General features: G+C 40.1%; 1 protein-coding gene and 1 long non-coding RNA gene across 2 annotated transcripts in view; one reads left to right on the top strand and one right to left on the bottom strand.

The window, feature by feature from the left end:
- Window positions 1–2,349: 2,349 nt before the first annotated feature.
- On the bottom strand, window positions 2,350–18,512 carry LOC116866074. The gene is made up of 3 exons (XR_004382320.1): window positions 18,473–18,512; window positions 17,022–17,086; window positions 2,350–2,430 (listed from the first exon to the last, which is right to left on the bottom strand). It is a non-coding gene; the product is annotated as an uncharacterized LOC116866074 (long non-coding RNA).
- The window catches only part of PAWR (pro-apoptotic WT1 regulator), a 112,534-nt gene continuing 104,354 nt past the window's right edge, over window positions 17,778–25,957 (top strand). The window contains exons 1-2 of the mRNA XM_032854707.1: window positions 17,778–17,975; window positions 18,467–19,136. Of these exons, the coding sequence (XP_032710598.1) occupies window positions 18,618–19,136 (519 nt within the window). The 5' untranslated portion in view covers window positions 17,778–17,975; window positions 18,467–18,617. The remainder of the gene's footprint in view (window positions 17,976–18,466; window positions 19,137–25,957) is intronic.

A 25,957-nucleotide genomic window follows, 5' to 3' on the forward strand; every position in this document is an offset into this window, starting at 1 on the left:
ATATAATTAGATAACAGAAATGAATAAAAATAAAAATTAGAAAAAGTGAAGTAAAATCATCATTATTTGCTGATGGTATGATTTTTTTTTAAACCAGAAAGTGCAAGAGAATTTAATGAAAAACTGTTAGAAACAGTAAGAGAATTCAAAATCCGCAAGAACATTCATGGAGCCAATATGAAGGAAAAAACTGGAAAAAGGTAAGATTTACAGAGAATGTGAACAATTTATATGAAGAAAACTAAAAGACTACTGAGGGACACACGCAAAAAAAGATGTACTTTGGTGTATAAAAGATGTATAGGACGTCCTATACTCTTGTCAGAAAATTTTAGCATGAGAGAGATGTCAACTCTCCCTAAATTAATCTGTAAATTCAGTGTAATCCCAATAAAAACACTGAGATGATTTATTTTGGAACTAGACAAACTGATCCTAGAGTTCAAATGGAAAATAAGCAAATAAAAAGAGCCTGGGAAAGTCAAGAAGAATAGGAAAAATAAGATGTACTCTTCTATCAGATAGTACACTATATTTTACAAGCTGTAACATTTAAAATATTACTAATGCATGTAGAACAGTACTTGGCACATATAATATACAATTGTTGATTAAATGAAAAGTTGAATCAACAGATTTGTCTAGAAAACCCAAATTGGACCCAAATTCTTAGTGGAATTTATCATGTGAAAAAGTGGAATTTAAAAGTCATGGAGGGATGCCTGGCTGGCTCTGTTGGTAGAACACATGACTTTTGATCTCTGGATTGTAAGTTCGAACCCCATGTTAGGTATAGAGATTACTTAAAAAAATAAAATCTTAAAAAAAAAAAGTCGTGGAGAAAAGAGGAAGTATTTTATCAATGGGTTTGGGACAATCAGGTAACCTGTTGTGGGGGGGAAAATTAGACCCATGCCTCACACCTTCCATAGAATGAATTCTAAATGAATCAAATATTTAAATGTTAAAAAACACACAGTTGGGGCACCTAGGTGGCTCAGTTGGTTAAATGTTTGCCTTCACCTCAGATTATGATCTGGGGGTCCTGGGATCTACCCCCTCATCTCTTTCTCTCTCTCTCACTCTCTCAAATAAATAAAATCTTTTAAAAATAATGTTGAAGTACTAGAAGAAAAACAGTAATTAAAAAAATAATAATAATTTCTGGGTGCCTGGGTGGCTCAATTGGTTATGTGACTGCCTTTGCTCAGGTCATGATCCTGGAGTCCCAGGATTGAGTCCCACTTCGAATCCCGCATCGGGCTCCCTGGTCAGCAGCGAGTTTGCTTCTCCCTCTGACCTTCCCCCTCTCATGTTCTCTCTCTCTCTCCCTCTCTCTCTCTCAAATAAGTAAATAAAATCTTTAAAAAGTAATTTAAAAGATTATTTAACTGGGTTATATAATAGTAAAAATTTTCTGTATTATGAAAACCATTTATTATAAACACAATCAAAAGAGAACTGACAAATTAGGTAAAATTTTTGCTACCTACATCCCAAGAAAGCTGTTAACTCTTTACTGAGAAGACTTTCTATGAATCAGAAATAAAACAAAACGAAGCAACCACGCCCGGCCCCACTCCTCACACATACAGTAGAAAATTTGGCAAAGGACATGAACAGTTTACAAGGAATAAAAAGGGCCTTTAGAGGGGCACCTGGGTGGCTCAGTGGGTTAAGCCTCTGCCTTCGGCTCAGGTCATGATCTCAGGATCCTGGGTTCGAGCCCCTCAGCAGGGAGCCTGCTTCCCCCCTCTCTCTGCCTGCCTCTCTGCCTACTTGTGATCTCTCTCTGTCAAATAAATAAATAAAGTCTTTTAAAAAGGAGGGGGGGCTTTAGACATTTTACTTCAATCATAAAGAGTAAAATGCAAATTAGACTTATAACAAGATTTCATAGCTTACTCATCAGATAAGCAAACATCACAAATCTTGACAACACAGTGTTGCTGTAGCTGGGGGGTCCTCCCATTCATTACTGAAAGAACTGTAAGTTGGTACTCGGCAGAAAATAATTTAGCAATATCTGTTAAAATTAAAAATAAAAATTAAATTAAAAAAGCACAGACCCTTAAAAGGGCAATACCACGTCTAGGAATTTAATTTACAAATATACTCTTAGATGTGTCAAATGACCTATAGGCAAGATTTGCGTTACTGTAACAGCAAAGTGTGAGAAGCAAGGTAAATGTCAGTAGGCAACTGATTAAACAAATTATGGTATATTCATCTGACAGAATGCCATGGGACTAGAAAGAACTAGGCCTTTCTCTCTCTCTCAGCCTCTCTTTTTCCCTCCTTTAGATTGGCTGCAGCCATTCTCCAGCATCTACCCTCCCAGCACTCTGCTTTAGCTCTCCTCTCCATCTGGTATCCTGTACGTACTTCGTTGCTTCTTTGGTGTGTGTTTGTCTTTCCTGTAACCCTCTCCTAGAAGAGGAGTTCCACGAAGGCAGAGATTTTGTCCACTGCTCTATCTTTACCATCTAAGAGTGCCTGGCACATGGTAGATGCTGCATAAGTACTTGTCAACTGAATGCATAAAAGAATGGACAGATATGGAAAAAATCTCTAAAATCCATTTTAAAGTGGAGAAAGCAAAATGCAGTAGTATTCTACTCTTGGTGTAAAAAATTATATACTTACACAACTATATACACACATAGCCGTGCACTTATACACACACATAAATGCTTGCCTATCCAGAGACTTTACAGAAGGAAATACAGGAAGCCAGTGCCAGTGGTTGTCCCTAGGATCAGGAGAGCAGAGCTGGGCAGCTGGCCCAGGTGGGAGGGAAACTAGGTTTTTTGCACTTTACCCTTATAGCTCTTGAACATCATTCCACAAACAGGTATTATGTAACCAAAAACCAAATTTTAAAAATTTTATTTATGCATGTATTTATTTGTTTATTTATTTATTTAGAGTAATCTCTATGCCAAACATGGGACTCAAACCCATGACGCTGAGATCCAGAGTTGCATGCTGTACTGACTGAACCAGTCACGGTCCCCAGTTTTAAAAAAATTATTTATTTAAAAAATGAACCTGAGAAAACAGAAGCTTCTTTTTTTTTCCAGTGGCTTTTTAAAAAAAAGATTTTATTTATTTATTTGACAGAGAGAGAGATCACAAGTAGACAGAACAGCCAGCAGAGAGAAAGGGGGAAGCAGGCTCCCCGCTGAGCAGAGAGCCCTATGCGGGGCTCGATTCCAGGACCCTGAGATCATGACCTGAGCTGAAGGCAGAGGCTTAACCCACTGAGCCACCCAGACACCCCAAAACAGAAGCTTCTGAAAGAAACAGAGAATTAATAACTAGAGGCCCAAGAGGCAAACATAGAAAAACGAATGTTCTGGGGATGAGGGAAGGAGCGTGGGAGAGGGAGGAAATGTCTCCTGTGCCTTTGGCCCTAAAGAGCTCAAGCCCTGTCATCCCTGTGCCTCCATTTCCTCCAGCTCACCTGTGTCGCCCCTCCCAGCCTTCCAAGGGCCCCACCTTCCCCATTTCTTGTGCACACTTTACAATTCTGTATTTGAGCTTCTGTGGGTCCGTCTGTTGGAATGCACTTTCCAAGTCTTTTTATACAGACATTCTTCTGTAGTATCTGTTTTTGTTACGTAAGTCTTTACCCACCTGCAAGTGCCTTGAAGGCAGGAGCTGTCATCCATCCTCGTTCTCCATTGTCTAAACAGTAACTTGCATGGAACAAGCCTGATGCACAGTAGGTACACCCCCAAAGTGTTTATGAATGACCCACAATCCTTCTCTTCATGTAGCTTATACATTAACTTTAAAATGAGGAGCAATTTCTTTTTTTTTTTTTTTTAAGATTTTATTTATTTATTTGACAGACAGAGATCACAAGTAGACAGAGAGGCAGGCAGAGAGAGAGAGAGGGAAGCAGGCTTCTTGCTGAGCAGAGAGCCCGATGTGGGACTCGATCCCAGGACCCTGAGATCATGACCTGAGCCGAAGGCAGCGGCTCAACCCACTGAGCCACCCAGGCGCCCCTAAGGAGCAATTTCTCTTGGAAGATCAACGGACCACAGACTTTTACTTAGGGGCTTTAGAAAATGTTAGTCATCAGCACACTGAAGTTATAGTAGAATGCCCACCAATAACATTGTCCAGGGAGAATTCAACTTCAATAAATGGGGCGCCCGGGAGTCTCAGTCTGTTAAGCCACGGTCTCTTGGTTTCAGCTCAGGTCACGATGTTGTGGTCATGGGATTGAGCCCCACATAGGGTTCCAAGACCAGTTTGGAGTCTGCTTCAGATTCTTTCTCCCTTCTCTGCTGTCCCCCCCCTCTGGTGCATGCTCTCTATCTAATAAATAAATAAAATCTTTAAAAATATTTTTTAAAATAATTTTTAAAAACTCAATAGATGGATTTTGTGGAAATATTCAAATTCACCTGAAAGAGGTCTGACCAATAAAATATGACCATAACCAGATTAAAATAATTAGCATATACAAAGAAAGAATGTGTCCATCATTAGCCAAGTTAGCAGCTTCCTTAGCAAACAAGAGATGGAATGCAAAGGTCCTGGGGAGAGCCATTCTGTTCTTTTAGGTTTGGCAAGACTCTCCTTGTTTGTGGGGATGAATGCTCTGGCTCTCTTACCAGAGGGCAATAAACACTGGATTCCTCGAATTAACCTCTATTGTTCGTTTTCCATATTCACCAAGTAAACTTCCAGTTATGTTTTCACTCCCCTGTAGGTCTGCCTTCTTGGAGATTACACACTCTAAGTGATGACTTTAACATTCTTGTGTTTCTGACCTTCATATTTTTCATCATAAATCAATGAGTTATTTGGCGCTTAGACATCAGGCAAGTGGGCTACATTAATGTGAATGTGCTGTTGAAAATTAATACACTCTCTAATTGTTGATAAAATCAGAGTTCTGAATCGGTGACGCTGAGGATCAAAGGCTGACTATGGTACATACACCCAGGACTACTTCTCCAACCAGAACTGTGCCCACCGCCCCAGTAAGCCCTGGTGAACAGTCTGCTTCCAGGGCAACCTTAGGACAGCCAGCCTGCCTGCATGCCTTTTGAGAAGTTTTTATACACAGAGCGCCTGCGGTAGACCAGACACTAGGACGCAAAGAGAGAGAGGGAAGGGGCTGCTCAGGTTTCCCAAGTGCTGTGGTTTGTTTAAGGCAGTTGTTCTTAGTCCTAAGAATCGCTGATTATGAAACCCTAAAATTTTGATGAAACCGAAACAAATCTTTCACGGAAAAATGCACAGAAACTAGTATGTTTGCATTTAGTTTGCTTTATAGCATTGAAAATAAATGCCTTTGACATCTAATATAGGATGGGCTCAGGAATCAGACAGCTATGTGCTGAAGGACTTGGCTTTATCATGTATGAGCTGTTACACTGGACAAATTACTTACTGTCTCTATGCCTCAGTTTGCTGATCTGTCAAAGGAATATTAGTGCTCCCCTGATAGGACTGCTGAGAATTGTTAGGTGTTACACACGAAGTGACAGCGCAGTCCCTAGAGTGTAGTAAGCAAGGACTTACTGCTATTAGTGTTATTATGCAAAATATTGTCTTCATTAATTTGAGTGCCAATAAAATCAAAGGCAACCTTAACTATACTCAGTAGTAAATTCCAGTGAAAGGATGCTTTTGATTTGAATAAGAAGTTGGGTTATGTAAAAAAAAAAGTTATGTCATTTATGTCATCCATTTCACTTCTTTTTTAGTGGTAATAAACACTGAAAACATTGGCTCCTACAGGTCAAAATCATACACCAAGATTAAGTTGAATTCCTGCTTCATCACCACCACTATAAATTAATGAAACTATCTTTGGTTAGGTATATTGTTGAAGCTTTCTGGGGCGGGGAGGGCCCAAAAGGATTAGTTTGTGTTTTAATTTTAAAGTCATTGGAACAGAAGCAACTTGTAAAAGAATTCTATGGTGTTTGGGGATATTGAAAATTTCTGTTTGTAGGGAAATTAATAAGACTTTCTCAGTGGGGGGTGCCTGTGTGGCTCAGTTGTTAAGCGTCTGCCTTCAATTCAGGTCATGATCCCAGGGTCCTGGGATCAAACCCCACATTGGTCTCCCCGCTTGGCGGGAGTCCTGCTTGTCCCTCTCCCACTCCACCTGCTTGTGTTCCCTCTCTCGCTGTCTCTCTCTATATGTCAAATAGATAAAATCTTAAAAAAAAAAAAAAAAAAGAATTTCTCAGTGGGGCTTCAGATCGTAGAAAGCCCTTCTCCTCACTAGAAAGCTTACAGTATTGCCTGCATTCTATCTTCACTTCCTGAAATGGTGCTCAGCTATGAATTGGTGGGTTCCTTTTAGCAGTATCTGTAACACCCTCTGTAGAGCCTTAAATCAAAAGATTTGCTTTAGTCTCCTGGTCAGAAATATCTATGATATAACAAAACCAGGAAGGAACTCCTCTTAATTACATTGTTCTGAGAACTGTTCTCTCTCTCTCTCTCTCTCTCGCTCTGTCTCTGTCTCTGCCTCTCTCTCCTTAGAGCACACATACAACTTAAGCATGAAGTTCAATCACTTACTTGAAGATGTATTCTTTGTAAAGTTAGTGGACTAAGTGTAATAGAGAAGAGCTTCCTACTTCGATCTCTTTTCTAGTTAAAATTTCTTGAAAAGGCTGAGGTCAGGACCAGGCTGTGATAGAGCTGATGACTTTCACAGCAGTAAACAAGACACCTTTGAGAATTGCTGGCATGAATCAATTCCTGTTGATGCTGAGGGCAATGAGTCATGACGACGAATGGAGCACCTTCAGCAAAGTCGCTCAACCAGGTATGTTACCGCGCCCAGAGAACCAAACACTCTGTCTGCACAAAGCTTTCCTTGACAAAGACATATTTTTTCACTATTTGGAACATGACAATGAATTGTCAAGTTTCTGAAATGGGAGCAGAAAAATTGGAATACTTCTTGAGTATATAAATATATTTATATAGATATATAAATATAAAAATAAAAATATATAATATATAAAAATATATATAAATATGTAGTATTTATATATTTGTTTATATTATTTAATAATAATAAAAATTATTATTATTATTTAATTTGCACACTGATGCCACTGAAGTATTCCAATATCTATATTTATATATATTATATAAAATATATTTTATATAATATATAAATATATAATATATATTATATATTATATATAATACTTAAAATATAATATATATTTATATATGTAAAATAATATAAACAAATATATTATTAAATAAATAATAATAAAGAGCTTGTTGAAATGAGAGGCATCAGCAGTTTCTTCCAGTTGTTTGCCTGTTGAATGAAAGTGGTTTAGGAGATGGTTTAGTGACATGTTTCCAGATATTAGAGGGAAGATCAGTGATTATCAAGGGGATCGTGCCCTCTAAAATTGGTATGCCTTCAGTTTTCTTCCTTTGCCCCAAGTAATAAACCACTTCACATATTTCCAGGGTACAGGGCTCCATTAAATTTTCTACAACTTTGATTCTTCTTTTGCTTGGCATAAAAAAACAGGGCTGTTTTAAGGTTGCCCTAAGACGTGATGGGCAAGTACAATTTTGTCGAAGTTTTGGCCTTTTAAAAATCAAACCTTGTCTTATAAAATGATTTATCCAAGTCCAGAAATTTTCCTTTAAAAATTACTTTAAATTCTAGCATATTTTAAACATATAAAAGTATAGAAAATAATATAACAAAGAGCCTAGGTCCTCCCCATCCCCCATTGAGATTTCACAAATGTTAATGATTTGAAACATTTATCTTAGTTCTCTTTTATTTTTTATTTTTTAAAAAGATTTATTTATTTTAAAGGGAGAAAGAAAGAGTGGGGGAGTAGGAGAAGGGGGGGAAGAGGGAGAGTGAGTTTTAAGCAGACTCCATGCTGAGCATGGAGCCTAAGATAAGGCTCAATCACAACACTGAGACCATGAATTGAGTGGAAACAAAGAGCTTGATGCTTAACTGACTGCGCCACCCAGGGGCCCCTGATCTCTTCTATTATTTATTTATTTATTTATTTATTTATTATAAGATTTTATTTATTTATCCGACAGACAGAGATCACAAGTAGGCAGAGAAGCAGGCAGAGAGAGGAGGAAGCAGGTTCCCCGCGGAGCAGAGAGCCCGATGTGGGGCTCGATCCCAGGACCCTGGGATCATGACCTGAGCGGAAGATAGAGACCTTAACCCACTGAGCCACCCAGGTGCCCCTCTTCTATTTTTTAAATAATAAAACATAAATACATAAATAAAACAACCTGTACCCCTGGGGCAAATTATAGTTCCTCTATCTTTTCCTCCCATCTGTCCTCAGGAGTCACTAATACACTGAATTTGGTGGTTTGCTGTGTTTGTGTTTATATTACAAAAGTATGTATTTGTCAAATATATGCATATGTTTATTTTTATTATACATTTTAGAAATTTATACGAATAGTATAGATTACATACCCATTTGAAACTGGGTTTTAATGATGTTTCTGAAATGCTCTAAATGTTCTGTTGTATTAATAAACTGTAAATTTATATATTCACTCTCCTGCTAACTACAGGTACATCTCCACATTTTCACTATGATGGTAAGTACTGCAGTGAAGAACCTTTATGTCCATGTGTCCCTGTGTTCATGTTATAGTTTCTCTAGGGGAGATACCTGAGAGTACCATCCCTGGATTGTCAGGAAATCATATCTTTGTGTTATATATATACAATGGAATACTATTCAGCCATCAAAAGAAATGAAATCTTGCCATTTGCAATGACATGGATTGAACTAGAGGGTATCATGCTGAGTGAAATGAATCAATCAGAAAAAGACAATTATTTGATCTCTCTGATATGAGGAATTTGAGAAGCAAGGGGGGGTTGTGGGGGGGTGGGTAGGGAAGGAAAAAATGAAACAAGATAGGATTGGGAGGGAAACAAACCATAAGAGACTCTTAATCTCATGAAACAAACAGGGTTGCTGGGGGGGTGGGAGGGTAGGGATAGGGTGGTGAGGTTATAGACATTGGGGAGGGTATGTGCTATGGTGAGTGTTGTGAAATGTGTAGGCCTGATGATTCACAGACCTGTACCCCTGGGGCAAATAATACATCAGATGTTACTAAAAAAAAAAAAAAAAAAAAAAAAAATTACATCATCAGCTTAGCCAGGTAAAAGGGGAAGCAGTGTGTTCCTTTACTCTCAACAATTCTAACACCAAATGTTGGGGGTGGGTTCTTACACTAACCAGTTCTCCCACTCTCTGAACACTAATCAGATGTCCTACAATTAATTCAGTGGTAACATTAACTACCTGGAGTTAGTGCAGAACCCACTGGTTAGTGACCCAGTCCCATAAGACTGCAACAGTGAGTAAAGATGACTGTTCCAAGAATTTTGACGGAACACCATAGGAGAAATGGGACATTGACCAGAATAGATCCCCTAATTAAGGGAATTTTTTTTGTTTTTTGTTTTTTGTTTTTTTTTTTTTTTTGCTTTAAGAGGATGCTAGATTTAGAATAATCGCCCCCAAAGTGTTTCCAGGCCCTCCTTCCTAGAACCTGTGAGTATGCTGAATTACAGCAAAGGAGAATTAAGGTTGAAGATGGGATTAAGGTTGCTAATCAGCTAACTTTAATAGATTATCCTGGAATATGCAGGTAACCGCAATGCAATCGTGGATCCTTACAAGTGGAAAAGGGAGGCAGAAGAGAGAATCATAGGGATTGGTGATAATGAAAGGAAGATACAGAGAGATACAACATTACTTATTTTGAAAATGGGGGAAGAGGACTTGGAGCCAAGGAATGTGGGAGTTCTAACTGTTGGAAACGGCAAGGAAACAGGTTCTTCCAGAAACCCTCCCAAAAGGAGGGCAGCCCTGCCAGTCCCCTCATTTTTGATGAGTGAAACCCACGTGGGACATCTACTATAGAACTATACGATGATAAAGTGTTAAGATGCTACGTCTGTGAAATTTTGTTAGAGCAGTAAATAGAAAATTAATACAGAAGGGATTACTAGACTTTATTTGTATGTTGAAGGGGATGATTTAATAGAGAACGAGGAATTGATTATGCACAAGAGGAGAGTATGGTAGCAGGAGCAAACCCCTGAGAAGGGAAAGACACAGATGGCAGAACTGCTTTTGAAAGGAGTAGAGAACTTCATCTTAAAGAAAGAAGGCAGACAGTACATCCAGGTATAGGAAAGTGGGTAGAGCCGTCTTAGGAATATGAGGAGCTCTGCTCTGATTAGTCCTACTTTAGTCAAACAAATAGGAAAGCAAGTTCATCAACTGAGTGCCAGGGTGGAAAAGGGGTATTGGAAGTTTAAGGGACTGATGTGAACTAGTCATTCTGGAGCACAGAAGAGCAAGCTTACGAGGATTGCAGGATTGCTAGACTGTATAGACTGTTCAGTTGAGACTATGGTCATACATTTCAAGTAGGGTTAGAAAGCTTGCCCTACTGTTTTTAATTAACCTTATTTAGCTGAGCGGGTACAGGCACAGAGGAGGCTAATAACAATCAATTTTAGAATCTAAGCTGAGTAAGGAAGTTAGGACATGGAAAAATAGATAACGAAAAATCGGTGGGATCAACAGAAACAAAATGGTTGGTGGGGGTACTGGAGTAAGTGTGCTAGAGGAGTAGGGGGTAGTGGTTGGGAAATGGGATGTTTAAACTGGGAATCTGGAGGTGCACTGGCTGGTGATGACAAAGTCAAGAGACTAACTGTGGAGCTGCCTAACTGAGGAGTGGTAAAGAGGAAAAGATTATTGGAAGTAAAGTCAAGTATCTGAGATGCCAGAAGATTGGATAGGTTATTTTTGCAAGTTATCACTGAGAAGTGACATAAATAGAAGACAGTGAGCCAGGAGCTAAGATCCTCAGTGATTCAGAGTGGCGGGGAAGTTGGCTAGTGACCCCAGCAAAGAGGTTGCCCCTTGTAGGGGTTGGCAAGTCTAGTTGAAACAGAAGCTCTTTCCTACCTAGGATATATTTCATAATACAAGCCATAAGATTATAAATGCTGAGTATATTATTTTCTTTTTTGATGGAAATAGTATGAAATAGGATTTATCAGAGTTCCTGTGTGTATGGTACATTAATCTACATATTTGTACTGCAAATAGAGGATACATCTGTGTGTAAAGTCATCTATTCTGTGCATCAGTAAGTAATAATAAAATCAATAATAAAAATGCAGACAAAATAGTATTATAAAATATGCCAGAGTAAAATAATTTAGGTTGTCTTTCTGGGTTTTGCAATGTTTATGGCATTTTTCAATTTATTAAAACTTACAATTTTTAAAGCTGTCTTGTTCTAAACATTTATTTTCTTACACATTCTTTTTCTTAATGAAGTTTCTTAAGTTATATAAGCCTCAGATACCACAAAACCTAGGTCTTTCCTGGATAAACCACAAATGTGGCCTAAGATTACCAGAAGTCAAGGGAAAACTTACAAGCTATATAACACGTAGTTTCACTATGGTTAAAAAAACCCACAAAACCATTAACAAAAGGAATATGCTGCTTTCTTTTTTCCTTCCACAGAATGGGATTATAATGTGCATTTGGTTATGTAAACTGGTTTTTGCATTTTAAGTGGATAAGCCCTACTCCATATTTTTATTTGTCTGTTTTTTACTACTCCATATCTTTATAAATATTTATTTATGATACTGGTTTTCATGCTTTTTTGACTCTGCTTACCATATGGAATGAACTTCACATGCTCACAGGGGGGCTCCTCACACAACTGAGACCAACAGGTCATCAAACAACCTTCACCTTTATGTGAGGGCTTTTCTCTAATGTTTTTCTTTTTTCTTTTTTAAAAAGTCCTAATAGCCAACTAACTCGACCACGGCCCATTAAGGGGTCATGACTGCAATGTGAAAGGCTCTGTCTGATACCATCATTTTATTTTATTTCTATTTTTATATATTGAAGTATAGCTAGTACATAATGTTACATTAGTTTCAGGTGTGGGGTGTAGTGATTCAGCAACTTTGTTATGCTGTGCTCACTACAAGTGTAGTTACTATCACTGTACAGTGCTATTACAATATTGTGTAACTATATTTAATATTAATGTCAGGCATTTTTCCTAGTTTTTATTATAATAGGAACATTATGTAATATCACTTGCCACATCTTTATAGACAGCCTAGAGACAATACATCTCATGAGTTCTTTCTCACAGTGTCTATCCATAGGAGCTTATGATGTAATTCAATAAGGAGATGTAGAGGGTTCCACTTATCTGGCCTCAACACAGATTAGATTTCAAAGTATCTGGAAATCTGTAAATTGGATGGATTAGGCTTCCTGTTAAACATAACAGGCAGAATACACATGTTTACCTCTATGTCCTCAAGTAATTTTACCAAAACAAAAATAAACTAATAAACCAGTCATAACAAAGGGGATAGGAGACAAGAACAAAATGTTGGAAGACGGGAAACAGACATTAGCAGAGCAGAGAAAGGTGACTTCCAACCATCTGCAAGAGACAGAACTGACAAGAAATAACCCTTTTTGTCCGGAAGAAAGCTCAGAAATTGGAGGCAGAATCATGTACTTCTGAAAACAGAAGAAGGTGGTGAAAACAGAAGAATTAGTTGAAAATCTGTGAAAGGAACAGTTAGATTCTCAAGTCCCTTCTCTAAGGCCCAGGAGCAAGGAGGCTGTCTCCCCTGATTCTGCCAGAGACCTGGAAGTTCACACTCTGCAGTTGCTGAATCTCAAATGTACTGAACTTGTGTACTCCAGGAATACTGAGCATAGGTTTGGGGTAAAACTTGCATATTGAGTAATGAGACTTCCCAAGTCCTCTTTCCCTACTTGGCACCTGAAATGGTTAACAACTGGCAACACAGGCAGAAACGCAATTTCTCTCAGGGAAACTGTTCTGGCCAAGAGAAAAGTCCCATAAATGCTGACATTTGACACATGCCTCCACAGAATGCCTGGGTCCAAACATCAGCCTCCTAAATGAGGACCATCAGTCCATAAGCTCTGCCTTTTCACAGAAGAGCACCCAGTCAGCTTTTTAGTACTTCTGTCTTAAGTATGAGTGAATGGCAGATGGAGGAGGAAATCTTCTAACAGAAAGATGAAGGCTAAAGCAATAAAAAAGTGAAAAAAGGAGGGGCACCTGAGTGGCTCAGTGGGTTAAAGCCTCTGCCTTCGGCTCAGGTCATGATTTCAGGGTCCTGGGATGGAGCCCCACATCGGGCTCTCTGCTCAGCGGGGAGCCTGCTTCCTCCTCTTTCTCTCTGCCTGCCTCTCTGCCTACTTGTGATCTTTGTCTGTCAAATAAATAAATAAAATCTTAAAAAAAAAAAAGAAAAAAGGAACATATAGGTGAGATAGAGTGCAGGACCAGTAGAAGAAAAGTTAAAGAAATTCCCTTTGGGAGAGAAAAGATGGTGAATCTATGACATAAGAACATGATGATATGGATGGAAAAAGAACACTTAGAGAATAAGAAAAAAAACTTACCAAAAAAAAAAAAAAAAATGGTGGCAGAAACAGAAAATTGGATGGAAATGTTGGCATATAAAATAGAGGAAATTTCACTGAAAGTAGAATAACATGCCAAAGAGATGGAAACAGGAAAAGAGTAAACATTAGAGAATGTTTAGAAGTCAAACATTTATTTAACAAAAGTTCTAGAGAGAACAGAGAAAACTGAAGAGAAGAATTACCAAAGGTAATAGGATAAGGAAATTTCCCAGCTAAAGGGCAGATGGCAGACGGAAAGGCCCACCGAGTGCCTAATATTATAATGAAAAAAGGCTAAATCAAGGCAAATCCAAGATATTCCAGAAGATTTGGGTTAAAAAGTTCAGAAAATTCCAGAGAGAAAACACAAAGGAATCGATGCCTTTGGTCTTCTCAGCATCAACTCTGGAAACTAGAAGACAATATAGTGACACCTTTTTTCTTTTTTTTAAAGAGAGACAGAGTGTGGGATGGGGGAGGACAGAGGGAGAGAATCTTGTGGAGACCCCCTGCTGAGATGGAGTGTTTCCCCTCCCCCACCCCCCCCCCAGGACTTCATGTCATGGACCCTGAGAGCATGACGTGAGCCGAAATCAGGAGTTGGATGTCCAACCAACTGAGCCACCAGGAACTCCGTGATTCCCTTAAAATTATGAAGGAAATGATTTCTAACCTAGAGTTCCACACCCCACAAACTGTTGAGTGTGAAGATAGATTAAAAACACTTTCCAACACATAGTGTCTTCAGGAATGTGTAATCCTACCTCCAGAATAAACTGAAATTATACTCCACTGAAATAATGGGGGAAAAAACGAAAGAGGACAATATGGGATTTAGGAAACAAGAGGTTTGCATAGGAATGATCCTCAGGATGTTAGGGAAACAATCCTAGGATGACCATAGAGCCATGAGCTGTTAAAGTCAGCCCAGATCACAGCAGGGGATGGAGGGCTCCAAGAGAGATATCTCCAAGAAAATGAGAAACAGAACTTATAGATTACCTGACATGACTAATTGTACTGAGAGGAGGAAAATTTGGGTTTCAATTTATGACTGGTATATGGAATATGATGAAATGATTTTAAAAATGGCAAGTTTTAACTGTGGAGGAAAAAGAAATAATTGCATAACAAGACAAAAGTAAAAATTCAGTCATAGTACACTGCATGGCTCAGCTGTGAACAATATTTGCATAGTCGTAACACAACAAACATTAAATGTCTATTTAATAAAATTGTAATATAAATAGAGCAGGAGATTAGGAGTAAGAAAAGTGTATGTGTAGTTAGCATAAGAGCTAAATTTTCTTTTTTTCTAGTAGGAAATCAATAAAGTATGTCTAAAAATGAAGAAGGAGCTGCTAAGGGTATAAAAATTAATATGATTTATATTAGCAGAAACAGATACAAGAATTCAAAATTTGGGGTGGGGTTTGGGAGTGGGAAGGCTAGGTAGGGCATTGTTGTCTTTTGTAATAATCCTTGCAGAACAAAGGCTATATGCATGTATTATTTTGATTTTAGAGGGTGAATTGCATATGTTCTAGAAATACTTACATTGAAGGCACAATGACTATTCCTCAATACCCTATTAATTATTTCAATACATACAAATGGGCTATTTCACATCATAGCTAATCCACTGCCTGGAAAACATGAAGTAAGACTTAACATTTAGAGTGAATTTTATTCAGACATATTACAATGAATCCTTTTATTTGTTAGCATCATCATATTTACTTTCATTATTAAGGGCAAGTGTATACAAATATTAGTTATTTTAGGGCTAGCTCAGTTCTCAACTGGGGAAGATTCTTCCCTTCAGGGAACATTTGGCAAAGTCACAACTGGGGGACAGGGGCAGCCACTGGTATCCAGTGGCTACAAGCCAAAGATGCTGCTGAACATCCTACAATGGACAGGACAAACCCCCAGGAATTAACAAGTCCTCAATGTCAGTAGCGCCATGGTTGAGAAACCATGCTCTGAGTCTTTGAGGATTATTTCATCAGAACGCTAAACATAAAGATTGATGATATGCAAACATTTTGCAATTTAGGACTGACTCAGCTAAATAGCTTGGTGCAGGGCTGAAGCAGTCTGACTGTGAAATACATCTTTGGAAATGAGAATGGTAAGGTAAAGACAAAAGGTATAATAAATGATAACAATAATAATACACAGTGCTTTGGTTACCTCAATAATCTCTTTCATCCATGGTTCCTAGGGCATTTATAGACTAATAATAACTACTCTGGTTCTCATATACTACCTTTTATCCAAGGATCTCAGGCACCTTCACAACACTCTCACAATGTAGGAAGTATCATTATCCCCATTTTATATGTAAGTAAACAGAGGCACAAAAGTTAAGCAACTTGCCCAAAGCCACAGGAGTCAGTAGTAGCCAATTCCTGAGTCAGAGCCTATTAATACTAAGAGAACTAGTCCAAAAGTGTGTGATAAATTCATGTGGCATAAGTGTTATTCTAGTTTACTCTCTGCCATAATTTTCAAATTTTCAGTGTATTCAGTACTTTATCTTTTTCGCCTGCCTTCTCTCTCCCCACACTCCTCCCCCACTTCTTAGAGACAAAAAATTGTTTGATATCCTGTTAACAAGAGGATATTTACTGAGTGTCTTCCTTGAACCAAGCATAGTGTTGATTCTTATAATAGCTTAAAAATACATGCTGCTGTTACTGATTTTATAGTAAAGAAAGCTGAGTTTCAGAGAATTTAAACAACACCTCCAAGATCTCTTAGCTCCTTATGAATTTGTGTTTAGGCACACCGAATCCTCTCTCCACTGTAGCCTGCAGGCCCCTCCAGGTGAAAATCCTTTGGTAAGTTAAAAAGCATTAACGTGAATCTGTCTAATGCCCAACCCTCCTACTACCCCCTTAAAACTCAGAAAACAAAACTCTAGTGAATCTGTAATTGAGGAATTTCAGGTGGCACACCCTGGATGGTACCAGTTAGGCTCAGCCTTTGAAACCAATTCCCAAGGAAGGCCTTTAATTTTCTAAGGATTTTTCCAGAGTTCTCTCCCTGCTACCCACATGTTCACCCCAACAGCCAGACCAAAGAGAGAACTGTGTGACTTTCCCTCTGAGAAATAAATAGCATGTGAATCACTTTCTCCCAATCTCATTCTTGTGGCAGGCACACACTGACTGCCCACCCACCATGTGCCACCTGGGCAAAACAGGAATACTAAGAAGGAAGAAAGTTTTATGTTAGGTAAGAGTGTGACTCAGGGCTCGCCTACATTTTTTTTTTTTTTTTCTCAAAGTGGTGACCTGGCAATTGTAGGCTGTGATAATGATGTGCCCTGGCTCCTCTTGTAATATAGTGAGATCTGTCTCTTGAGGTGTATGATGGTGGCAGTCCACCCAGCCCCGATCCAGAAATGTTAGATGACTTGCATCTGAGGATAAGATATACCCTATGACACGTTTAAGGTAGAAAAATAGAGTCAATCACCGCCCCAGGTCACATTAGATCAGCATCAACGCAGTTTTGGTATCTTGGTATCTTAAATTCTCTCTCTGTAAAGAAGAGGTGTAGAGAAGGATTAAAAGGACAATTCCAAATAGGATTCGGATGCCAATGCAATACACTGTAAAAACGAGTTTTTCCTTTTCTCTTGCAAGCCTAAAATAGTAAACCCTTGATAGTTCACTGATAATTTAAGCCCCTCCTTCGTTCAGCCCACCCTTTCACCCAGAAACCACAGGCTTTGCTCAGAGAGAAGGGTCTGGTTTGTTTCGGTTTTGTTGTTGTTGTTTTTTCCAACTCTTCTGCCTGCCACTCTAGTACCTCTGAAGATGGGGCAGCGACCAGGAAAAGTGACGCGCGACTGTTTCCCCATCCCAGCCAGTCAGGGCTGAATCATCCCAACTTCATTACATTTTCCCCCTCGGCCAGCCCCATTCTTGATTTTCCCTCGAAGAATATATCTTGTACTTAAAAGGAAGAGTGGTGGGAGACAGAGAGGCGGAGAGGCGGAGAACAGGAGCGGGGTGCAGGGCGTGGAGGGCTGTCCCGCTCCGAGTCAGCATTGCCGCGAGGCCCGCCGCTGCAGGGCCGCGAGCCCAGGAATGTGCGGTGGGACAGGCGGGCGCGGGGCGGGCTGCAGCGGCGGGCTGGACCAGGCGGCGCGCACCTGAGCGCCGGGGGCGGGGCGTCGGCGGGCACGACCCCCCGCACTGCGCGCCGCGCCCCTCGCGCGCCGTCTCGGCCCTTTCCGCCCGCGCTTCGGCGCCGCTCGGTTCCCCTCCCGCCCCTCGCACCCTCCCTCTCTCCCTCCCTCTGGCCCGGCGGAGCCGTGAGATCTGGCGGCGAGTTTGCGGCAGCTCCTTCCGCGCCGCCGGGCGGGCTCACCTGGACGCCTACTCCCAGACCCCACGCCTCGCCCTCCACCAAAACTCTTCTCAGGTAAGGGGCTGCTTGGGCCGCCCGAGCTCGACCCTCGAGGCGGCTGGACAGCTGGTGTGTGTACCCGTCCCGCCTCCTCAGCGAGTCGCCCAGGGGCTTCGCGCCTCGCCCAGGAACGAAGGTGGGGACCTTGGCCCACGGTGGCCGGAGCGAGGGGCAGGAGGTCCGACCGGCCGACAGGTGGAGGGATCTGGCCCTGGTCCCCCGACCGCCGCAGGCGCAGACCCCGGTGGGGATGGGGCAGGCGGGCCGGGGGTGGGGACAGGCCCTTTTCTCCTCCCCTCGAGGGGCGGCGATCGTCCAGGCCGGCCGTGTAGGTGCGTCGGAGAAACTTTGCAGGGTGGGGACTCGGCAGCCACTTGCCGGCGGGGACTGGGCAGAGCGCTCTGTGGGGGGCGGGGGGCTCCGAGGCGGGCCGGCGGGCAGACCCTCCGGCCGGGCGAGGGACCTAAACGCTTCTCTTCCCCGCCCCCTTTTGTGTTTCCCCTCAGACTCACCGGCTACCGGGGGAGCCTCGGCCGCCCCCACGCCCGGGGGTCGTTCCCTTGCATCCTCCCGGCCTCGGGAAGGCAAAGGCGGCGGCGGCGGCCGGAGCGGGGCTGGGCGGCCTGAGGTGAGAGCCCGGCCGGCCCCGCTGGGAATATGGCGACCGGTGGCTACCGGACCAGCAGCGGCAGCACCACAGACTTCCTGGAGGAGTGGAAGGCGAAGCGCGAGAAGATGCGCGCCAAGCAGAACCCCCCGGGCCCGGCTGCTCCGAGCGGGGGCGGCAGTGACGCGACCGGGAAGCCCCCGGCGGGGGCTCCGGGCACCTCGGCCGCGGCCGCAGCCAACGAGCTCAACAACAACCTCCCCGGCGGCGCGGCCGCACCTGCCGCCCCCGGCTCTGGGGGCGTGAACTGCGCCGTGGGCCCCGCGGCGCTGCCCCGGTCCACCCCCGGCTCCCGGCGGCCCGAGGACGAGCCGCCCCCCACGGCCACCGCCGCGGTCTCCGCCTCAGGGGCACCGCCGGCCCGGGGCGACGAGGAGGAGCGGGACGGCGCCCCGGAGAAAGGCAAGAGCTCGGGCCCCAGTGCCAGGAAAGGCAAGGGGCAGATCGAGAAGAGAAAGCTGCGGGAGAAGCGTCGCTCCACCGGCGTGGTCAACATCCCCGCGGCAGAGGTGAGCGGGCGGGGGCGGCGGGGGGAGCTCCCCCGGCTCTCGGGCCGCCGAGTTTCCCCGCTCTAGCCCGTCCGGTATTACTTATCCTTTCACCGGGTTAGGCAGGCAGGGGGTGATGGAGTTTTACTCGGTGCTTCCTGGGAAGTTCCCCAAACCCCAAGTGGGACACGTGCTTTTCAGGCTTTCTGGCTGAGGTCTCAAGATTCAGGATCCTTCTCTTGAGCGGTGGAAAGACAAAACTCCAAAACTTGCCCACCTAGGGTTGTTTGTTTTCACTTAATCAGTTAAAAAAATTGATTAATGGCGATTACGACATACAAAGTTTGGTTTCCCACGTGTCTATTTGAACTTATCAGATTGTTTATCTCTTTTCTCTTGACAGTGTTTAATAGCACCTGTAAAAAAACGTGTCCTTAGCACTATCCAGCACAACCTTTTCAGTGTATCCAGATGAGAATATCCAAATAAAGATAATACTATTTTATCTATAAACCAGCTTTGGGGAAGAGCGCTCCTCAGCCCCCCACCCCCCTCCTCCCACCCCGCAGTTAATTCTGAGTGATAGGACAATAGGAGGAAAGTTGTAGTAATCCATAATTCTTTTTGCTAAGATGATCTTTCCTTGTTTTTAAATATTTGGCTCTGTATATTGCGGGAAAAGAGTTGTGGTAGGGGTTTTGTTTTTGTTTTGTATTTTTGAGTTGTCTCAACATTCCTGCAGGCAGCAGCATCTTCCTATTAGAGTGAGTGGTGAAACATTTTTACTTAATGTGTAACCGCACCTATCTCTGTCCTCAAAAAAAAAAAAAAAAAAAAATCCTAAACAATTTTGGTTACTTTAATAGAAGCGCACTGGTTTTGGGAAGTGATTACACAACTTTGTTTCACCCAAAGTAGTTGCATCTTTTTCTCATTGGCTTTTTAGGTTTTTTAATTTTTTAATTTTTTACATTTTTTTACTCGTGGTTTTCTAATTTATTCAACTTTGATGACCAGTAAATAATAAGAATATACTAACTTTAATTGCGATTTAAGTAAAAGCAATCGCAGTAAGTTAGGGTGTGTGTCAAGCATACACAGCTTTTTAAGTGTTAATATGTTTTCCATACCTGGAAAATTACGGTTTGTCTTTGAAGGATATATTTTTATATGCATGTTTCAGACAGATTTTTATCAGCCAGCAGAACTGTCCTCTGTGGTTTGCTACTTGCACAAAAGATCTGTTATTCATTAAATTGCTTTAAAAGGAATTTCATGAGAGTGGTAATCAAATTTCTAGGTTTTTTTTTTTTTTTTTTTTTTTAGTTAAAAATATGAAGATTAAGGGGAAACTAAAGACAAGGCTTTGGAAAAGTTACATTCCTCAACTTTATTTTTAAAAGTAGCTGATCGTCCAAATAAAAGAATTAGTCATTTCAATCTTTTCCTCATTGTTCATCTGACAGGGGTCTTATTTTGGGAAATATTTTGGCAGATGTTAAACTTCATTTTTGTCTGGCTGCTTATGCTAGAATTGTTACTTCTCAAGTACCTTTTTTGTTTTTGTTTTTAACAAGGGTAATGTTTACTGGGGGAAATAAGTGTGGTGTATCTTATGAGATCCTAAGAAACATCCTTTGTTAATACTGCTGCTTTGGGTTAGAGAACATAGTGCTGAGAATGTAGATGACTCCCCACTACAATTGAGTCTAATACTCTGGAATGTTTTTTCGTTTGGGTGTTGGCAACTCCTAAATTTAATCTTCCTTAAAAACAAACAGCTCAGGGTACCATTTTTTGTCTGTGGAATTTGAACCTTTTTTATTGAATAGGGAATTGAAGACTGATCTCTTTTTGTGGTAACTATGGTTCTATCTGTTGCTGGTGTAGGACGCAACAAAACATGGTAATGTTTTCCTGCAATAGCTAATTAGCAGGCATACTTCTTAAGGGCCTTTTCATTTTCATTTAAAACAACTTAAGTCATTCAGATTATTTTAATAGTGGTAAATACATGAAACAAAACTTTAAAGGTGGGCCATCTTTATATCTTTAGGTTGTTGTAGGTGATTGTTTTTTTAGAATTGTGCACTATTCATTTCTCGTAGTAGTTTCAACATTGAGAATGTCAGTTGCTGTGGAGTTTCTTGTGTAATACAACTTAGCAATCCTGGTTTAAGAAGTCATAATATTTTAAAATTTTTCAGGTTTGCAAATATAATAAAAACAAAATCACCAGTGTGTCATTTAGGTGTGGACTTGTCCTCTTATATAACGTTGAGAAAGACTTTTATTTTCAGGCAATATTCTCAGCCAAGTTTATATTAGAAGAGTAGCATGTAACTTGTATGCAAAAGCCTATTTTAGTGGTTGATAAACATTAAGCTCCTTCAAGAAGTATTTATTAAACATCTGTGTGACACATTGTGACTTTCATTAACTTATTTTAGTAATTACAGAGTATTATAAAATTGTTGTAAAGATACCTGACAACAGCTGAAGATACCACAAATAGCTAGAAGATAGTTTCAGTGAGGAAGTGTAGATGGGGATGGGAAGCTGGAGGGGGGAGATACTGCTTGTAATAATTTTAATAAAAAGTGCAAATATTCAGTTGCTGGACAAACTTTAGTTCTCATTTACTGAGGTAAAGATTATTTTAAAAATGTTTTTTTCTAAATTTTTACTTTATTTTTGGGGGCAGTAGCCCAAATTGGATAATTTGGATGTGACATACCTCCTGCCAGTCATTTTGGTATATGTTTATTAGAACAGTCAGATGTTTATTACATGTCTGTTTTCAAGGCACTATTGTAAGTGCTGTAGAAAAAGAAGAGTAAGGCAGTGTATATTCTCAAGGAGCTGAACTATAATCCAGGAGGAAGGATAAGGCATAATTATATGAAAAAACTTAAGTACTGAGTTAACAATTGAAAAGCCATCTTAACACAGCAAATTGTTTATTAGAAATATTTTGTGTTTAGGGGCGCCTGACTGACTCGGTGGAGCGTGCAACCCTTAATCTCACTGTTGTGAGTTCAGGCCCTCATTGGGTGTGGAGATTACTTAAAAAAAAACTATATATTTTGTGTTTAGAGGAAAGTGATGATTGGGCTGTGAGAAGCTACTGAGGATGAGGGTCTTGAGCTGAGACTTAAATTTCTGTAGTTACATATTTAAACATATATTCACACATACATGTATATACCTGTTTGTATAGTATTTTAAATATCAGAGTGCAGTGGTTCTTAATTGTATGCAAATTAAAATCATGTGAGGATCTTAAAAAAATGCTCCCCATGGAGAATACTTGCCCTCTCCCTCCCTGACTCCGTTTTGATTTAATGGGTCTGGGGTGGATACCAGGCATTAATATTTTGATAAACTTCACATGTGATTCTGCTGTGAGTCGGGGTTCAGAACAATTGGGCTGCAGTCTGGGGATAGAGAAGTGAATAGGACACAGGCCTTGTCCATAGGGCCTCTCAAGTAATATAGGGAATTGTGGTAAAGTACAGCGTTAAGTACAGCCTGTTTCCTAAGCAGGGTATCTAACTTGTGGAGGGGATAGTTGAGAAAGGATTGCTGGACAATACCACTCCAGTTTCCAGAGTGCTTATGAAGATATAATAATTCAATAGGTCGAGGTCAACTGGCACTGAAGTTTTGATTTAAATATAAAGTTAATATATATCAAAACTTACTATTTTCATAGTGATTGGCTAGAGTGCTTTATGTGTTGTTTTAATTCATGCTCACAGCAATCCCAGGTGGTAGTTATAGTTTCTCTTTTTATCCTCATTTCCAGAAGACAAAATGGAGGCTTAGAGAATTTAAATGACTCGGGATCACATGGAAGGTGAATAAGTGGTAGAGCAATATTTAAATGGTTTTGTGTGTGTGTGTGTGTGTGTGTGTGTGTATGTGTATGTGCATTTTGGGAAAGTGTTTTTAGGAATTAACCTACTCTGGGGCCACCTGGCTGACTCAGTTGGTAGAGTGTGTAATTCTTAATCTCGGGGTCATGATTTCAAGCCCTATATTGAGTGTGAAGCCTACTTAAGATTAAAAAAAAAAAATAAAAAAAGAACCTATTTTGCATTATTTTGTTTATTTCCCTATAGCTTTTTATTTTTTTTCTCTCTTTATTAGAGGTTCTCCTAAATAATTTAAACAACTGATTGGGGAAAACAGTAAAAGGAACTGAATAGAAATAAAGGTCAAATTTGTAGACTCAGACATTGCTTCTGACTCTAATTTATAGTTGGCTTGGCAAGATTTTGAACACCAGGTCACCAGCAAAATCTGTTTTGGCTAGAAGTCAGAAAATGTGTCTTTGTTTTTACTTAAGTGATACGTTGTTTTTCTGTCAAGGTGGGGCTAAACACCTGCCCTGTAGTTTGAAGGAGCATGTGATATATAGAAAGCACTTTTAAGTGAGCACAGTTTTAAGTTACAATTATTTAATGTATTTATTGAGCATTATGTAGGACAAGTTCTACTTAGTAAACCATGTAAATCCAGGTAGATTAAGAAATGCCTTTCGGTATCCCCAGTATGTTCCAGACTGTCTACCTTTCTATGTGATGAGTCAGAAGAGGAACTAATAGTGACTCAGGTTGGGGAAAATTGAACTTGTGAATAGGGTAGATATAGCAAAAACATTAAGACTGCTTAATAAGATATGAAGCCCAACTTCCCTAAATGTTTGAGCTCATTGATGAAGTAAATTAAAATATTAATATTATTAGGATTTGTAAAGAGTCATCTAAGCTGAGATGCCTTTTTCTATAAAAATAATTATGTAATTAAAATAGATAACATTTATGGTGTGCTTATTAAGTGCTAGGCACTGTTCTAAGCACTTCACATGTATTGGTGCATTTAATTCTCACTGCGACCCTATGGGAAGATGGAGGAGAGCAAGTAAGTATACTTGCTTCGAGTCACAAATGTGGTATGGAGCAGAGTAGAGATTGTCTGCCTTTAAACCATCTTACTGTATTTCAGTGTATTGATACTTTATACCTAGTTTAAGAAAGACAAAGATAATTTTAGTAGTAAACTAGAAGATGCTAACATGTGACTATAGAATTTGAAAATAACCCTGTAATAAAAGGCAGATAAAGTTGAACTTTATTAGAAAAACTTGAGAGCAAATAAACAGTAACATTAAAATTCTTATTTAAAATCACTGTCAAGGGTTTCGTGGGTGGCTCAGTCAATTAAGCATCTGCCTTCGGCTCAGGTCATGATCCCAGGGTCCTGGGATGGAGCCCTGCATCGGGGCTCCCTGCTCAGTGAGAGCCTGCTTTTTCCTCTTCTCCCTGCTGTTGCTATCTGTCTCTGTCTCTCTCAAATGAATAAAGAAAAAATCTTAAAAAAAAATCACTATCAAGCTAGTGGCTTTATTTATGCTCTTTATTATTTGTGCATTGGTTTTTAGCACCTGTGATGTAGGCCAGAAAATTATGCTGTTTAGTAGCAAGGCTAATATATGTTTTAGACGTTTAAAATGATTGACAGATTAGAGTTTCAAATTTTTTGAGTGCTTTTTTCTTTTTAAAAAGTGAGATATAATTCATTGATTATAAAATTAATCCTTTAAATTATTCAGTTCAATGGTTTTTAATGTATTCACGAAGTTGTGCTCTAAGTGCTTTTATATTTTCATTTTAATTTTTCATTATGTTTTTAGAACATGTGGTACCTAAGTTTTAGCTTCCCACCCTATAAAATGCAGCAGTACTCAATTCAATCTCAGCTTTTCTTGCATCTCACAGAGAAAATGAAATTATGGTAGAATTTTCTCCATTTTATATTTCTTTAAACATCTACCATTTGTTCTTATAAGAGTTTAGTATAAGAGGTATTTAATTAAACTGAATGTAAAATTTTTTAAAAATTAAATTTTTAGGGTACCTGGGTGGCTCAGTTGGTTAAGTGATTGCCTTCTGCTCAAGTCATGATCCTGGAGTCCCAGAAGGAGTCCTGCATCTGGCTCCCTGCTTAGCAGGGAGTCTTCGCCTCCCTCTGACCCTGCACCCTCTCATGCTCTCTCTCTCTCTCTCTCTCAAATAAATAAAATCTTAAAAAAAAATTAAAATTTTAAATAAATATAAAATTTTTTAAAAATTAAAATTTTACATATCTTTCAAGGAGCTCTGCAAAGCTCTGCTATCTAAACATTTGGGAACTTTGATTCAAAGTAAAAATGGAATTTTAAACCACCTGAAGTCTTAGTGATGTTACTTAAGTCAGTATCTTAGTGGCTTGGGGATGTGGGGATTAGGACCACCTGTACCAGTATCACCTATGTTGTTTATTTGGAATGGAAATTTCTGGGATCCAGCTCAGTCTGGGGAGAGGGAGAGGTTACTGAGACTGCAGAGTCTTAACATGTTCCTGAGTGATTCTTGTACACCCTAAAGTTTGGGAAGAACTGACTTAAATGCCCTGTAATGGTTTACTGATCTGTCAAGTGAAATTGATACTGATTATCTAACAGGATTGTTACAGGAATCAAATAAAATAATGTTGGTATATGTGTTCTAAAAATGATAAAGTGATAAATTATAGTTACTGTGTGGTTATATTGATAACTGTTGATGTCTAATGGAAATTTCTTATTGGGATGTTAAATTCTTTTTTTGTTGTTCCTTCTAATTAAAAACTTTTTAAAAAAATTTTTTTGAGATTTTATTTATCTATTTAACAGAGAGAGATCACAAGTAGGCAGAGAGGTGGGCAGAGAGAGAAAGAGGGAGAAGCAGGCTCCCTGCTGAGCAGAGACCACAATGAGGGGCTTGATCCCAGGACCCTGGGATCATGACCAGAGCTGC

This window comes from Lontra canadensis, unplaced genomic scaffold (genome assembly GCF_010015895.1).
Source record: "Lontra canadensis isolate GAN:19392208 unplaced genomic scaffold, GSC_riverotter_1.0 scaffold9, whole genome shotgun sequence".
Taxonomy (NCBI): Eukaryota; Metazoa; Chordata; class Mammalia; order Carnivora; family Mustelidae; genus Lontra; species Lontra canadensis.